Source organism: Acanthaster planci, linkage group LG01 (assembly GCF_054643075.1).
Source record: "Acanthaster planci isolate LZ-2023a linkage group LG01, COTS_SCS, whole genome shotgun sequence".
In the NCBI taxonomy this organism is placed as follows: Eukaryota; Metazoa; Echinodermata; class Asteroidea; order Valvatida; family Acanthasteridae; genus Acanthaster; species Acanthaster planci.
In genome coordinates, this window is record NC_141777.1 from 11,639,635 (window position 1) to 11,657,772 (window position 18,138).

The window sequence follows — 18,138 nt, forward strand, 5'->3', positions numbered from 1 at the left end:
GTTCCGGATCGCAAGAACATAAGCGACGTCCACCGTGGTACCTGAGAAATTACCTCATGCACCTAGAAACTGCTGTTTCCAAGGCCTTTCGAAGGGATATCACCCTTTACACTTTACCTTTCACACTGATTCGAAGTCTAAATTCTCTCAACAGAAAGCTTTGATATTTGTATGAGACTTCCATATGACCACGAACTGTGGAAGTTTACGTAGGCCCTACTTGGGAATGGGAATGGCACGTCACATTTTATGGAAATGAATTGAAAAAGAAATATAACAAAGCCAAACAAATTAAATAATGTGCAGCATTCAGTTGTTTGGGAGCAAATCGACCTGGATATTTTTTTCCGTTTTTTTTCTTTTCTTGTTAAGTTTCGCTGATCCAGGAAAATAATGTACAACCCTTGTCAATTTTTAATGTACTACCATTGTCAATTTCACGAAAATAATTGATTCCTCTGTATGTTTACAACAAGTGACGCTCTGTTAAATTGGGTCTCATACGGCTAAAACATGCGCGTGTGAAACAAATCAAAAAGGCTGAAATTAAACACAAGGTCAGGAAAATTATTAAACTTGATATATTTCGCTCGGAAAAGAAATTGAACGACTAACTTTAGGTGTGAAGTCCGTATCCCTCCAAAAGCACCTTTTTCGATGTTTGAAATTGTCTTGGTCTTGGTCTTTCCCGACACATTGAACAGCATACTGAATATATTGACATGATAGATCAACATTATTTTAAATAAGTCACGTAAAAGGTCACAATAAGCAATTGCAGAAATAACATTGCAAGTCACATTTATCGAAATGACCATTACGAGCACCGCACTTTCGAAGTCATTGGCAACTCTAACCAAACCCTTCCCTGCATCATTGGTTTTTTTCGGCTGTTAAACCAAGCAAACAGAGGCAAAAGTTTTATCTGCAAACGTAGTTCTACATCCAATATTTCTTGTCTATAGGGTAGGAGCTTGAACCTAAATTCACCCCTTCCCTTCGTAAAACAGCTGCTGATGCACAAACACACCAGAGGGCAGGTTTCAACCCCCCCCCCCGCCTCCTGCTTCGGTTTGCCACTGCAGCTCCAAGGTTAGAAGTCTTTGACCCACAAGAGGTCTTTTGATGTATTATGTGTAATGAAATAGGCAGATTAAATATTTACCACAAAACAGCATAACACTAACACAAAACAGAGACAACCTCATACTTACAGCGACTGGAGGTTGGAAAGTCCGCTGAAGGCGTTGAGTGGAATATGATCAATTGTCAGACCTGTCACCCAACTGTCAAATCAAGTGAATAATAACTTGATAAATATTCTGTACAACTAGCTTTAGATCTTCAAGCATTTCCACACGAAGACTTCTTTAAGGGAGAACAATCAACAACTGTCTTCCTGACAGACTCGGTTCTGAATGGGCCTGCTGACCCTAAACTGTGACTTTCCAAGGGAGAACACACAATATTTGAATAGTCATAAGAATGCAATCGAAAACATAATCAAGTGCATCAAAATTAATAAAAGACAAACAGTATCACAAAATTAATAAAAGACAAACAGTACCAAGGGTGTAAATAAAGCGATTCCGCATGTCAACATAACATTACGCTCTCTTTGGGTTGCATATTGAGACCATCCTTAACGACACTGTATTTGTCTATGGCGTAAATCCCAGGGACTTGGGTCATATCCCCCACTTTTTGACCAGGGCAATGGGGGAATTAAGTCGCCTTAAAGGCGGATTGTGAGAAATTTCTTGGACTTCCAACTGAAATAAATTTCGTAGCACTCTAAAATGAAGAACAAAAAGTCAATAAATACGCCGGTTTGATGTCAAAGGTGGGGAGGCGTCTTGTTTGCCTGCACGACCATTGTTGGTGTGTTACTTCTTAGGTGATACCATCAGGACCTGCGTCATTGGCTGCTCTTTGTAGCTGTAACAAGTTGCAAGATTTTTACCCCCCCCCGTCTCCAACAATGGTCAAACCGAAGCATTCGTAGAGTGAAAAACACTAACAGTGAGATTGTTGTCGGGTGGAAACGGGCGATTGGTGAGTAAAAAGGCCAACTTCACAGACCTAAGCTTCAAAGCCAAATGTTATTTTGGTCCAAAACTCTGAAATTAGTGAATATGAGATTTGAGATTTCCATGTCATTGACCTATATGAAATAGCACCATCCGCAATAGGACTTTTAGATCAAACCTAATTCCATAATGCCACAATTTCTATTTGATTGTTGAAAAAATTTACAGAGAGTAGAGGCAATATTGCCTGAAACTGTTTATTTCTCGGGTCGTGTTTTGGAATCAACAACAGCATAAACTTTGGTAATTTCTTTTTAAAACTTAAAAGAATTTAAATCATTATTAAATTATTTACATTAGAACCATTTGAAATGGAAGCTGCAGAGTTCTTGTGGCGTTTTTGAGCCACATCTCTCCAAAAGCAGGCATGTTTTGTCCAGAGTAGTGGTTCTTTATTTCGGCGTTTTAAACATCAGTGGAGAATATTCTAATCAAGTACGCAGTTTAAGCGGATGTATTTTCGAGAATATAGGGAAAGTGACCGGATTCTTGCATGATATATAATAATTATGAAGATGAAGAAAGAAAATTTACCTGCGTGATCCCTGTTTTCCGCTTCCCCTACTGTATTACGTATTAGTGACGTAATCCCTGCTATGGCGTTTTGGGTTTTATGGTTTCTGTCCACTGCCCATTCAAAATATTGACAAATGAGTGGGGTCGCCAACGTACGACCAGATAATTCATTCAGTAGAGCGCCAGTGGAGTGTTTTGGAGGATTTATGGTGTGACGGATTCCGATCACATTGTTCGTCTTTGAAATTAATAAATAGATCAATATTGCAAGCATCCAAACTTACATGGTTTGGTCAACATTTAAGTCTGAAAAGCCGTATCCTCTTTTGTAATCCCCGTTCACCACTTCCAAGTTGGGGGGGTTGCAATCCCTGTCTTTAATGGTGTTTCAGGATTGTTGGTATATTTTATCAGATGTTGTATGGCCTCTTTAACTACTCTCCTGGTCAGGACATGCTCAACAGAAGTCCAAACGCCATTTTTTACTGAAACATTATGTGAAATCTCATTGTATATTGAGTAATCTTAAAATATAAACTACAACATCACAGAGTACCAATTTGGTCTGAAATGGACCTCTGCAAAAGATGCAAGTTTTGTGTCGATATCTAAAATATGAATGTCCCAACCATTTTAACTAAAATGAGAGTTTCGATCAAAATGACCCAACACAAATTCAGTTAAATTCAAAAGCTCCACATCATGATTAACATGAAAAATAGACATACGAAGGGTTCCAAGAGCTTGTGTATGGTGGGTTGATTGAACTCTTCGGATAAACGTCTTCTTTAGGGAGCGCTGCTCGCCCATAAAAAGAAAGCAATTTATTCTACATCATTTGATAATTTGCAATCTCTACACTAATGAGAAAATAAACAAAGGAAATTGGCAGATATTTTGATATTCCTCCCTAATCTACACATCAGAGCATTGTCTGGAATTGTATCAGAGGACAGTTTCATTTGCCATAGGCTAAGAAATATTGCGTGTAGAATACACCGCACCGCTTGCTCATTAACTTCGTAATGGCTTCGTGATATAACCTGAAGTTGTATTTGTGCGTTTTTAATCTAATCTCATAATTTCACGTGGCATCATTCTGTTGGCACTTCAGATTTCATTTTTATTTAATCCTCAAGTTGAACTGTACAATTCAAATATCTGTAAAAAAAATATTCTCGTGAAAGAACATTTCGCTTTCCAAATTCATGAAACGGTTAAGTACAGCTATGTAACCTGCACAGTTGCGTATTAATGGTTCATAATACTAATACAGCTGGTGCATCGCCTTCATAGAGCAAAGAACACATCAAGAACAAAGACAACGCGTAAAAACACAACTGCAAGGCCATCACATGCTTACAGATTTTGCAGATTAGACATTCCATGGAATGCATCAGCTTCAATGGAGCCAATGTCAGAATTTCCGATGACACTGTAATATGACAGAAATACACAAATCATGTTTGAACTAGGACAACGTGCATTGTCAAATGGGTTTACACTTTATAAGCCTTAAATCATACGGTTCATACCAGTTCACCTTACCATTGGGTCAACTCTGGGGAAAATATGCATCGAAACACTTCGCCAATCTGACCGTTGGTCCCACACAGGGTAAACGTATTAAGCCAACCCCTTCCCTTTTCATATTACAAAACCCAAGTCAATAGACAGAAATATGTGGATAGTTATCCCGTTTCGCTTGTCGGGGTATTATTGATTTAAAAAAGTATGACTCTAAAGCATTTAATTTTCACTTTAAAACGATGACCATAACTCGTGTATTTGTAAACGGTAAAACAAGTAATAAAATACCAATACCTTTTCTTGAAACACACAATGACAGTAATAATAATTTCGTGTGGATCATGGTTTGTTTCTTAGCACTTAGTTGAAAATGTTTATCCAAAAAACTTACAGCATCTGGAGATGTGAGAGATTACTGAAGGCATGGGATCTGATGGTATTGACGCTACCTTTGTCTATGACACTGTTAAATAAAGGGTACAGGAAAACAGTTGAAATACACTATGCAATGTAAGGTTTAGACAGAAGTTGGAAACAGGGGCTATAGAGCACCACCAATAGTTTGGCACGGGAGGCGCTTTTTTCACGTTTTCGGTAAGAAAAACACGACCGCCTTGCCCCAACTTGTATTTGAGCCAATGTCAACAGAAAACCTAACCCTACCGGTAAATTAAAACCCTTCAGATTCACTGACATAGTCATGATGATGATGATGATGATGATGACTTTAGATACCGGTAGTAGTGGTGGGAAATCCTAGACAAGAGGAATTTAAATTTGAATCCCAAAGAAAAAAATTAGACCAGATAAACTGATCTAAATGGGTCGTTTCACAAGAGCGTGCCTTCATAGGGTTTGCAACGCGTTGGCCAATCACAATGCCCGAAATCTGTCGACCCAATGTGCGTTTGGAAATGGTCGACAGATTTCGCGCATTGTAATTGGCCAGCGCGTTGCAAACTCTTGATGGCGCGCTATTGTGAAACGACCTTATTCAGTGGTTTCGTTCGCGGCCCTCTTCAAAATGTGATTTTCACAACAGACTGTGGAAAAGTTTGAGCTCGCGATGTACCTCCGGCGTCCTGTTTCAAAATAATATCGAAACCCCCGGCTTATTATTCACTGTTACATTCGAAGCCACCCTGCAATGGTTCTTCTTTTTATTACGATGTGATATATTAAGACCTACGTGGACGGCAACATGTGCAGTGAAAAAAGAATGCTATTATTCAAACCACTAACGTTGCAGCCTTTCAATGAAGTTGGATCTGTTTACCGTACTTAATTGTCTGTGCTTCATACACGCACGCTATACGCCACGTACACGTGTAGCCCCAACTGGGAGCTGTTTTTAGTTAATTTATGGGATCCCAGCTTTTGCCTTTTGCTGTTAAAAGTGTTTTTGCAATGTTCTTTCGAAGTTTATTACTGATTTCAAAGATTTAGCAAGACAGTACTCTTTTCTTTTAATGAAGGAGGAATGTATCATGCTATTGGAATGGGCTGGGGCACCCCTGATCATGTAGGCCCGGCGCTAAAAAAAAAACAAAAAAAAAAAGAAAACGAGTGATACTTTCTGGTGTTTGCAAAAGAGGGCAGCTATCTTTATCAAGCCAAAAGGGGAGTTATGGCAGCTGATGGACGGGGGGAGCAACTGCAAGGATTGAAGCTGTCAGTTCGCTAGATCGAATGTGTCCACGTGAGTTACATTGTCAAGGGAAGACAGCATGACGCGTTCTCTCTGACGAAATAAATATATCGGGAATGTTTAACAACTCACAAAATATAAAGTTTGGAGAGCCCATTGAAGGCATTTGACTCAATGTTACTGATGTTAAACTCCACGAGGAACCTGTCAAATGAAGGACAAAAAACACGATTAAAAACATCAGTTAAAAGAAAATAAAAAATATTTTGAAGTCGAAAATAACATTAATCACTTGAAGGACACTTTCAAGGGTTGAACCTACCGCTAACTGCTACGAGAAGAGGTTGACAAGACCTTGGTTTATAAGTGCATGCTGGCAACGTATGGGTAACAAGATTTCCTTAATACCCTCAGCTTACCTGTACAGGGCCAATTCACATTTCCATATTCCCCAAACAACAGTTTCCATCCCCATGCGAGTTTGCGCCAATAGAATTTCCATAGTACTATTTATCCTGAGCGAAAGATTACCTTACCCTTTTCTCTTAGCAGCAAGACAAATAAACCGTATTTTCAAGTACAGTCATGCAACCGAGGTTGAGCCATTATAATAGATAAAAATTGCTGTTCGTACCATCTAGACTGAAGGCACTCTAGGTGTAAACGGCATCGTGCACAGGCTATACAGCCGAATTATCATACGAAGTGTGGATATTCCTTTGTTCTCGTGTGGTTAAAGTAAATGCTTCTTTTTCTCCCACTAGGATAACTCCTTCGAGTCTGATGATGATTTCCTGGACTGTTCCTCTTCATTTTGCCACAGATAACCTCAACCCCAAAATGTCTCTGAAACTGTTTTTAATTAAGAGAGGGGAAAGCAATGTGTGGACGTGTGCAAGTCCACACAACGCCATTGTAGCCTGCATTATGTGGACTTCTTTTGTGCGGAGGTCCACACTACGTATGACACGCCTGTACAGGTTGAAAGTTCTGTGTGCGAGCATAGTGGCACTAATGAAAAAGCCCCCTTTTTCCAACTCAAGTGTCAATGTATCAGCAACGCAACGTGTGGTAACTGGAAAAAAAAAACAAGCTGCCAATCCCTATTTTTTGTGCGACCCAGGCGCCTTGTGATACTCAGCCACTGATAATTGAGATGCATTCCCCCACAGATAAGCTCGGCTGACTCTGGTTCGCACTCAAACTAATATCAGGGCATCTTAAAGACAGGAATACATTCCATTTGTTCTTCTCGAACCCAATTTGAACAGACGTTTCACTAAATATCGCCACATCGACGTCACTACTGCCACAAAGGCTCCCCACCCCCCTGGTTGTCCCACATTTTAACCTAACTACTCTGAGACTGCAATCAGTCAGATGGGCTGACATGCAGGGAAGGCATGCAAAAGGATCATTTAGATTTATCCCAAATCAGCCTAACCCTCCTCGTTAGATTCATCCAACGGTCGGACTAGCCTTAACATTAACCCTAACCCTAGCCGATTCATCCCACGGTCAACCTAACCCTAGCCTAGCCCTAAGCCTTTAATACACTACCTGTCAAAATTCATCCCACAGCAGCCTCACCCTAACCCTACCGGTAAATTAAAACGCTTCAGATTCAATGACATAGTCATGATGATGATGACTTTAGATACCGGTAGTAGTGGTGGGAAATCCTAGACAAGAGGAATTTAAATTTGAATCCCAAAGAAAAAAATTAGACTAAATAAACTGATCTAATAGGGTCGTTTCACAAGAGCGTGCCTCCAAAGGTTTGCAACTCGTTGGCCAATCACAATGCCCGAAATCTGTCGACCCAATGTGCGTTTGGAAATGGTCGACAGATTTCGCGCATTGTGATTGGCCAGCGCGTTGCAAACTCTTGATGGCGCGCTATTGTGAAACGCCCATATTCAGTGGTTTAGTTCGCGGCCCTCTTCAAAATGTGATTTTCACAACAGTACAGTACAACAGACATACTTCCGTCGTCCTGTTTCAAAATAATATCGAAACTGGCCGGCTTATTATTCACTGTTACATTCGAAGCCACCCTGCAATGGTTTTTCTTTTTTTATCACGATGTAATATTAAGACCTACGTGGACGGCAACCCGTGCAGTGAAAAAAGACTGCTATTACTGTTCAAAGCACTAACGTTGCAGCCTTTCCATGAAGTTGGATCTGTTTACCGTACTTAATTGTCTGTGCTTCATACACGCACGCTATACGCCACCTACACGTGTAGCCCCAACTGGGAGCTGTTTTTAGTTATTTATGGTATCCCAGCTTTGCCTTTTGCCGTCAAAAGTGTTTCTACAATATTCTTTCGAAGTTAATTGTTGATTTCAAAGTTTGCATATTGATTGAGCAAGACAGTACTCTTTTCGTTAAATGAAGGAGGAATGTATCATGCTATTGGAATGGGCTGGGGCACCCCTGATCATGTAGGCCCGGAGCTTTAAAAAAAAAGAGTGATACTTTCTGGTGTGCGCAAAAGAGGGCAGCCATCTGTATCAAGCCGAAAGGGGAGTTATGGCAGCTGATGGACGGGGGAGCAACTGCAAGGATTGAAGCTGTCAGTTCGCTAGATCGAATGTGTCCACGTGAGTAACATTGTCAAGGGAAGACAGCATGACGCGTTCTCTCTGACGAAATAAACATATCGGGAATGTTTAACAACTCACAGCCAATTGAGATTGGAGAGCCCACTGAAGGCATTTGACTCAATGTTACTGATGCTAAAATCCTGGAGGTACCTGTCAAATGAAGGACAAAAAACACGATTAAAAACATCAGTTAAAAGAAAATACAAAAATATTTTTAAGTCGAAAATAAAATTAATCACTTGAAGGTCACTTTCAAGGGTTGGACCTGCCAGTAACTGCTACGAGAAGAGGTTGACAAGACCTTGGTTTATAAGTGCATGCTGACAACGTATCGGTAACAAGATTTCCTTAATACCCTCAGCTTACCTGTACAGAGCCAATTCACATTTCCATATTCCCCTAACAACAGTTTCCATTCCCATGCAAGTTTGCGCCAATAGAATTTCCATAGTACTATTTATCCTGAGCGAAAGATTACCTTACTCTTTTCTCTTAGCAGCAAGGCAAATCAGCCGTATTTTCAAGTACAGTCATGCAACCGAGGTTGAGCCATTATAATAGACAAAAATTGCTGTTCGTACCATCTAGACTGAAGGCACTCTAGGTGTAAACGGCATCGTGGACAGGCTATACAGCCGAATTGTTCTGTGTTCAGTATATTTGTAAAGAGTTTTCCTGTAATCGATCTCCTTTTGCAGAATTAGCACCCTACTTAAGCTACTTAATTTAAACAATATCTATATCACACACATGTTATTTTCTCGATTTATCATCCGCATTATCGAAAGCATCCAGCCAACGAGAGTTAAGTGGCAAGTTTATTTCAAAAAGAATCCCTAAAGGCTTTAAACAGCTTTATTTTTATATTGCCAACAACCACCTCTTGCCAATTTCACATCTGGCTTGATTTATGACAGTGCATTCAACAAAGGAATCGTCCACTGGCGTGGCAAAGTCATATTGACAGGGAGGTAAAATTGAAGAATTCATCATCAGTACTGATGGTAAAGGAAGAGTTGCCATTCAATCAAAAATCAAAGGGCGGGGTGGGCGGAGTACCACCCGTGGCGAAGCTGTTCTAAGTGGAGAAGGGAGCTGACGTAATTTTTCTCCTTATATATTTGCATTTTTAACAATTTAGGGATTGATCAGTACATAGATACAATATCGAACTGCAGCGTCAACTTTTACTTTGAGATACAACTTTTACTGACAGTGAAGAAAATAAAAGAAATTGGACTACTTGACCGAGCTTCCTAGGAGTCACTCTCCGCTTTTTTGTTAATGAATTCATTATGATGCATATCTGCGCTATCTATCAATTATCTAAAATTATTGAAATACCATTGAAATCTGCTTTTTCGACGAACGATTTCAGATTGAAGGCATAATAAATATAACCAACCAAGGAAGGGGACCCGAAAATTTTGCAAATGATGTCCAAATTTACGGTACAATGCCAAAAAGTAACAGTGTTTATAACCAACAAGATGTTACTTCCACTTAAGCTTATATATTGCTGACGCCACCTTTAATCCGGTATAGGGAGAATAGGGTTCATTCAAATAATTTGTTGAAAGAAAGAGGGTGCTTTATAATCATTTATAAGCACCTTATCAGTTTTCCTATATATTCACAATGCCCGAAATCTGTCGACCCAATGTGCGTTTGGAAATGGTCGACAGATTTCGCGCATTGTGATTGGCCAGCGCGTTGCAAACTCTTGATGGCGCGCTATTGTGAAACGCCCATATTCAGTGGTTTAGTTCGCGGCCCTCTTCAAAATGTGATTTTCACAACAGTACAGTACAACAGACGTACCTCCGTCGTCCTGTTTCAAAATAATATCGAAACCGCCCGGCTTATTATTCACTGTTACATTCGAAGCCACCCTGCAATGGTTCTTCTTTTTATCACGATGTGATATTAAGACCTACGTGGACGGCAACCCGTGCAGTGAAAAAAGACTGCTATTACTGTTCAAAGCACTAACGTTGCAGCCTTTCCATGAAGTTGGATCTGTTTACCGTACTTAATTGTCTGTGCTTCATACACGCACGCTATACGCCACCTACACGTGTAGCCCCAACTGGGAGCTGTTTTTAGTTATTTATGGCATCCCAGCTTTGCCTTTTGCCGTCAAAAGTGTTTTTACAATGTTCTTTCGAAGTTAATTGTTGATTTCAAAGTTTGCATATTGATTGAGCAAGACAGTACTCTTTTCGTTTAATGGAGGAGGAATGTATCATGCTATTGGAATGGGCTGGGGCACCCCTGATCATGTAGGCCCGGAGCTTTAAAAAAAGAGTGATACTTTCTGGTGTGCGCAAAAGAGGGCAGCCATCTGTATCAAGCCGAAAGGGGAGTTATGGCAGCTGATGGACGGGGGAGCAACTGCAAGGATTGAAGCTGTCAGTTCGCTAGATCGAATGTGTCCACGTGAGTAACATTGTCAAGGGAAGACAGCATGACGCGTTCTCTCTGACGAAATAAACATATCGGGAATGTTTAACAACTCACAGCCAATTGAGATTGGAGAGCCCACTGAAGGCATTTGACTCAATGTTACTGATGCTAAAATCCTGGAGGTACCTGTCAAATGAAGGACAAAAAACACGATTAAAAACATCAGTTAAAAGAAAATACAAAAATATTTTTAAGTCGAAAATAACATTAATCACTTGAAGGTCACTTTCAAGGGTTGGACCTACCTCTAACTGCTACGAGAAGAGGTTGTCAAGACCTTGGTTTATAAGTGCATGCTGACAACGTATCGGTAACAAGATTTCCTAAATACCCTCAGCTTACCTGTACAGAGCCAATTCACATTTCCATATTCCCCTAACAACAGTTTCCATTCCCATGCAAGTTTGCGCCAATAGAATTTCCATAGTACTATTTATCCTGAGCGAAAGATTACCTTACTATTTTCTCTTAGCAGCAAGGCAAATAAGCCGTATTTTCAAGTACAGTCATGCAACCGAGGTTGAGTCATTATAATAGACAAAAATTGCTGTTCGTACCATCTAGACTGAAGGCACTCTAGGTGTAAACGGCATCATGGACAGGCTATACAGCCGAATTGTTCTGTGTTCAGTATATTTGTAAAGAGATTTCCTGTAATCGATCTCCTTTTGCAGAATTAGCACCCTACTTAAGCTACTTCAGTTAAACAATATCTATATCACACACATGTTATTTTCTCGATTTATCATCCAGCATTATCGAAAGCATCCAGCCAACGAGAGTTCAGTGGCAAGTTTATTTCAAAAAGAATCCCTAAAGGCTTTAAACAGCTTTATTTTTATATTGCCAACAACCACCTCTTGCCAATTTCACATCTGGCTTGATTTATGACAGTGCATTCAACAAAGGAATCGTCCACTGGCGTGGCAAAGTCATATTGACAGGGGGGTAAAATTGAAGAATTCATCATCAGTACTGATGGTAAAGGAAGAGTTGCCATTCAATCAAAAATCAAAGGGCGGGGTGGGCGGAGTACCACCCGTGGCGAAGCTGTTCTAAGTGGAGAAGGGAGCTGACGTAATTTCTCTCCTTATATATTTGCATTTTAACAATTTAGGGATTGATCAGTACATAGATACAATATCGAACTGCAGCGTCAACCTTTTACTGACAGTGAAGAAAATAAAAGAAATTGGACTACTTGACAGAGCTTCCTAGGAGTCACTCTCCGCTTTTTTGTTAATGAATTCATTATGATGCATATCTGCGCTATCTATCAATTATCTAAAATTATTGAAATACCATTGAAATCTGCTTTTTCGACGAACGATTTCAGATTGTAGGCATAATAAATATAACCAACCAAGGAAGGGGACCCGAAAATTTTGCAAATGATGTCCAAATTTACGGTACAATGCCAAAAAGTAACAGTGTTTATAACCAACAAGATGTTACTTCCACTTAAGCTTATATTGCTGACGCCACCTTTAATCCGGTATAGGGAGAATAGGGTTCATTCAAATAATTTGTTGAAAGAGAGGGGGTGCTTTACAATCATTTATAAGCACCTTATCAGTTTTCCTATATAAGTTCATAATATATGTTCAACAAGCCGTATCCTCTTTGAGTTATCCCTGTTCACCACTTCCCAGGTTGTATCGTGTTACTGGAGTATGATCCCTGGCTACATAGAGTTTCAGGTTTAATGGCATCAGACTAGCAGCCCCCGAACAGAGATATTGACAAATGGGAAGAGCCACCAACATAGGGCTGCATAGCTCAGTTGGAAGAGCACTGGTACGGTATTCCAGAGGTCGCAGGTTCAAATCCTGCTCCAGTCATTTTCTTTGTTCATCTTTATTATAATTTATAAGCACCTAGTCAGTTCCCCCTATATAGTTTCTTTCATAATATATGTTCAAAAAGCCGTATAATCAAATCATTTATTTCAAATCAGCTGTCATTATTCTCTTTAACGACATAGATCATAAGTTACTGAACACTTACAGGTACTCCAGAGAGGAGAGCCCACTGAAGAAATTTGAATCAATGGAGATGTTGTGAGCATTCGCCTTGAACCTAAAAAAATGATGGAAGAACTGTAGCATAACTCACATTGTCTGTGCTGAGGAAAGAAGACGTCCTGAACGGGTTAACTTGACACCAGCCCCTAATCGAATGCCTTAGTTTGATGGTTTTAACTAGGCCAACAATTTTTGTTCTCCTTTAATACTAACAGGAGGGAAAATTGTACGGCAATCCTTCAATCATATCACCAACTGAAACAGAATCAAGTAGCTTTTGAAATAAAGGGAATTGTCCAGTCAAATGATACACACAATATACGCATTACGGAATTCTTAAAGATTGTCGGAGGGCGTACCTCAGTCAAAACGGCGATAAGCAAATTCTTGTGCTGGTGTCTTTTTCGACGCAGGGTAATAACATGGTTCTATTGTTAGTTTTAACATTTTTCCCACTAAAAATTAAAATTGGTTTAATCAAAATACCATTAAGCTGTGGTCTTCGCCGAACTTTATAAGATTATTACCTCCTTTGGATTGCTCAATAAGAAATCTCGCAAAATCTTGCAATTAATGAAATCCAAATACATAGTCCAAACAAATTGCTTTATTTTCAATTTCTTTCTTTTTCAATCATGAAAAAATCTTTCCTTTTAATAACAGTAGCTCAGCATTTGTGATGCTTACGTTACACATTTGGATGTTGCTCAATATGAGTAAAACCTGGAGCCACACGACACTTACAGGCTTAGAAGACTGGAGAGTCCCGTAGAGTCATTTGATTCAATGGAGTCAATGCTAACAGTACCAATATCCCTGCAAAAGACGAAACCAATAACTTAATTGAAACACACTGAAAAGGTCATGACGGTATTTAAAATTCGAGGGAAGGTAATTAGTTTTAGAATCCTTGACAGGATAATGAAGCCTTTTCCAAAAAAACCTGTATTTATAGCATGATTATTAAAAGTTAAGAAGATAGCAGTCAGAGAACAGCGTTTGCGCCCAGGCATACATCCATTCTTAACACTCAGGTATAAAAGGTCAATTTGATTCAAGACGTGATATCGAATTTTGTGGCACTTAGTTACGTGACGTGATATTTATGTGACTGAGCATGATGTTTAATATTTGTTGAACATCTCTTTTTCTTCTGCAGTTACGTAATAGGGGCACACGGATTCAAAGAGTAATGTGTTACAGTAGGAAGTTGGGAGAAATGTTTGGATGATGCAATCAGGGGTCCTTGGGCGTGATCTTAAAGGTACATAATTTTTTTACTGATTAAAACCTTTGAGTTCGATTGGGTTTTCTTTTGGAGTAAAGGTAGACAAACGGTGATGAGGTCTTGATGAAAACTGACGTTACGTCATTATCATATAACGACGCGTGGCTTTATCTTAACGGTGCATGGCGACTCTTTAACAAGAGAACTGTCGGTTCGAATGGGTCCACGTTTAGAAAGTGGATAGACGGGAAGTGTTGTAGGTAAATATTAAAATGAAATTGCGATGACGTGAACATAGTATTGTTACGTCGGTTTAAAGCTGCATATTTCAAGGACTTATAACGAGAGCAGTATTTATAGTCCGATCTGGTTCAGAATTTTTATGCTAATAGGCATCAAAGTTGCACTTTCAGGGTGTTATATATTGACAACTAGCACAGGTATGTCATGAATAAATGGATCACTTCTTGTAAAATATGGAGGAATGACATAAAACCCATCTTCCAGATTTACCGCAAAGTATTAGTTTGTAAGAAAAATAAACGTTGGAAGGACGGAAACCACAGAGTTTGTTTGCTTTTTTGAAAAAGAATTTTTTGTAACACAATAATTATTAGTTTTGACTACCTAAAGGCGTCAAGGAAGACGCCACGTATATAATCTTGCAAGTAAAATCCACACAGATGTCGCTCAAGACATTGCATTTATGCTGAAAAATGACGTGAACTCGCAAAGTTTTTAAGTATTTTTCATTTTACAAAGATCAGGGCAAAATTATTGATGGGGCACATGCTGTGGTTAATTCATACAATTTGTGGCATACATCAAGTTTACGGTGTTCTCAGTGACAACAAAACTGGTACCCAAAACTCCCGACTCGAGCACTTTCCCTGGACATTGGTATTAAATTACATAGCTTGTCATGGAAAAACAGCTTACAGTGCTCTCTGTGACAACGCAAATGAGGAATTACAGAAGACTTACAGTGTTTTGAGACTGTAGAGCCCACTGAAGGCATTGGATTCTAAGGTGCCAATGCTTACACTTTTCATTATCCTGGCAAATGAAAGGAAGTACAAAACTGATATATTTAAAATTGGAAAGAAAGAATCATTTTATAAATTGATCAAATACTTAATTAACATTCAATAAAGTAATATAGCCGGTGGTACCTATGCCACCAATGTGGCATAGGTACGGATGCATATATCTTAATGAATTTCACTACAGGCTTATGTGCGTGAACTTTTCAGGGCACATTTTCTAGTTTTTCCCAAAACAAAACACAGGTGCCTTGATTAAACGGGCCACCCCCTTTTCAAAGAGAGGGGAGAGATGCATGCTCAATGAACTGGATTTGCGAGTGTATTTGAGAAATTAATCGTTGGAGGGACGAAACACTGTAACATTTATGTCGACGAAAAATTTCGTATCGATATTGGTATTGACTTCAACTTTGCGGAAAATACGAGAATATTGAACACAATGGCATTTGCTTTTGAACAGTTTTAAACAACAAGCTTTAGATGCAAGAGGAAAGTTCCATTTAACTTGGAGCTGATCAGGGGCTTAAATATTAATTGGTGATTTAACGAGAATAATCTCCTAAATTATTAGTAAAGAGGCATCGTGTTGTGTCTATGGGGCATACAATGTCGTATCTCAGCCTGCAGGTTATGATGTTTGACCGGAATATGCATAGCGCGCCGTTTATGCTAATTGCGGTTCCATTAAAAAACCTCATTGACTGAAACTCGATGAAGATATCAAAGATCAGAGAGAAAAAAATGATTTTAAATATGTTATCTACCACAAGTTACATTTCCCTGTATAGAGTCATTCAGCAAAACAGAATTACTGTGAGGACAGAAGCCACTTAATGCGTTTTTATCAAAAGTACTCCAAACCGAGATAGGACTTTTTGCACTGAAAAAACGATTGGCTTGTTGTGGAAAGAAGCACACACTTATCTTCTCTCCGACAAAAAATGACAAAATACGTTAAAAAATCGCAGAGAACTTACATTACGTAGAGATAAGACATCCCACTGAACGCATTGGACTCAATGTTACCGATGGTAACGTTTGTCAGGAGCCTGTCAAATTAAGGGGTAACAACATCATTGAAAATTAGTGAAAAAGGTATTACGTGCAAAGTTGGAAAGCAAATTGATAATTTGCAGGCCATTTCCCGTAGAGAAATATTGCAGATAACTACGAAGCCCATCCTCTTGGAAAAAAATAGAGCGGAAATGAGCACCTTTAAACAAAATTATGGAAAGAGAAAGCCACTTCCGTTGCGCAGTGATGGCACAACTTGGTATCGAAAGGCGCGTCGAAGGGCTGAGGCTCCAGGCTAAGTATCTTAAGACAGGGCTGGGCCTCAGCAATTAAACATTTTTTTTTTGTATACGGGATGCATTGTCGGATCGGTTTTTAAATTTGTATGCCTTTTTTATTTGTCTGTATCTAATCTAGAAATGCTCACAACTTCCGTTCCGTTTTCAAAACACAAAAAGTGATGAATTCCTCTTCGTTACTTCCCATTTACACGGGCCAGTATTATTGCACTCAAGCTCCCTTTTGGTTCGAAGAAATAGATTCACGATTGATATGCCAGGGTCTCCCAACACAAGTTTCCTTGCGTAAAGATCTCGAATGCACCAGGGAATGTAAATAACATTTCTAACAATATTAATATAGAAGTCATCAGTGACACCAAATGTATATGTTAACAGCAATTCCTTGTGACTTAAATGACATTTGGATTAGCAAAAAACACAGACAGATCCACAACGTATGAGTGCCAGGGAAGGGCAAGCCAAAGGCCTTTAATTGCTTCTGGAATAGGACCAGAACCAACATTTTGTCTTAAAATAACGCATGGTAGGTTATCTCTACAAAGGGATGGACTGTGTTTAATATATAACAGAGAAATTTCCACGTGTGCTAAAAAAGCAGAACGTCACTCATGTGATGCTCTGATGTACACGTATGCGATGTAGATTACCTGTTCGTTTTCAACTTCATTCGTTAAAATCTGTCTGTGTGAGAGAGACGTCATCTCTAACAACGAAGTTGGAGTTCATTTCTGTTCTTGTTTTCAGTATTCTATTGTTGCCTTTCACTGTGCTGTTTATGCCATAATATTTTGGGTTGTTTTCCAGGTTAACGGCCAACATTTGTTCTACATGGTCTGCTCATTTGCGCTTCGCACGGTGTGGTGTTAATCGCTGGGTGTGGGTATGAATGGTATCCGATGAGCATCTCCTGGATGATGGTGTTTCCGTAACTCATCTGGAGACGGGCGATCTCCTCTGCTTAGTTCAGCAACTTCGTGACATTTTCAGCTTCTTTGTTTGCTCTGGCATTATCCACTGTAGATCTAGGGTTAGAAAATGCGTCTTGGTTGGCAAATTCAGAAAGTTCTGTGGAACAGAAGAGGGGCCCTTTGTCGCTTTCTTGTAGCAATAAGGCGTGTCGATACAGCCAAATCTAAATCAAAGCCTGTAGAGCTCCTTTCGGGTTACAAACGAATAAAGGTAGGTCCCTTGTGGGGTTTTTCCAAACTTAAGCGCATATTTTTTGTCGCAGTTTCTGGATTTTTTTCTTTCTTTCGTTTGGTCAATGACAACTGCAGGGTCTACTTCTAGGACTTTCTTTATCATCTTCTTAGGGCCATCTGTTCCAGTCTCCAGCGAAGGGTGTCTGTAAAAGTGTCAAGCAGATCTGCTTGGCTGGTTCATAGACCACTTCAAAGTCGACATCTGTGTCATTTTTCCCACTTCTTGATTAAGATAGAGAGTTTGGCCGCTTTATCCCTAACACGGGTATCTGGGGTTTGTGACAGAGGTGGTAGCAAGTCAGTATTTGTTAGTCCAAGTCAAGTCACTTGTAAATTGTTGCAATCTAAACCAAGTCACAAGTCATTTGGTCCAGTCACAATTCAAGTCGCAAATCAGCTTGGTCCATAAAAAAGCAAGCCACATGTCTTTTCCTTCAAGTCTACAAGGTAAGTTGCGCCTT

The 18,138-nt window shown here is 39.5% G+C and overlaps 1 protein-coding gene across 1 annotated transcript; it reads right to left on the reverse strand.

The window, feature by feature from the left end:
* Nucleotides 1–484: 484 nt before the first annotated feature.
* LOC147800355 (uncharacterized) lies at nt 485–16,202 on the reverse strand. The gene is made up of 11 exons (XM_087143699.1): nt 16,137–16,202; nt 15,098–15,169; nt 13,630–13,701; nt 12,869–12,940; nt 10,916–10,987; nt 8,474–8,545; nt 5,917–5,988; nt 4,528–4,599; nt 3,970–4,041; nt 1,215–1,286; nt 485–708 (listed from the first exon to the last, which is right to left on the reverse strand). The coding sequence occupies exons 1-11, from the start codon at nt 16,154–16,156 to the stop codon at nt 507–509; spliced, it is 870 nt and encodes a 289-aa protein (XP_086999825.1). The 5' UTR covers nt 16,157–16,202; the 3' UTR covers nt 485–506.
* Between the last annotated feature and the right edge of the window lie 1,936 nt (nt 16,203–18,138).

Coding starts and splice junctions, on each gene's coding strand:
- LOC147800355 (XM_087143699.1), bottom strand. CDS start 16,156: ATGTCTTATCTCTACGTAAT. Junction 13,702..15,097: donor CTCTACAGTCTCAAAACACT/GTAAGTCTTCTG, acceptor CGTCTTTTGCAG/GGATATTGGTACTGTTAGCA. Junction 4,600..5,916: donor CTCTCCAAACTTTATATTTT/GTGAGTTGTTAA, acceptor TTTATTTAACAG/TGTCATAGACAAAGGTAGCG.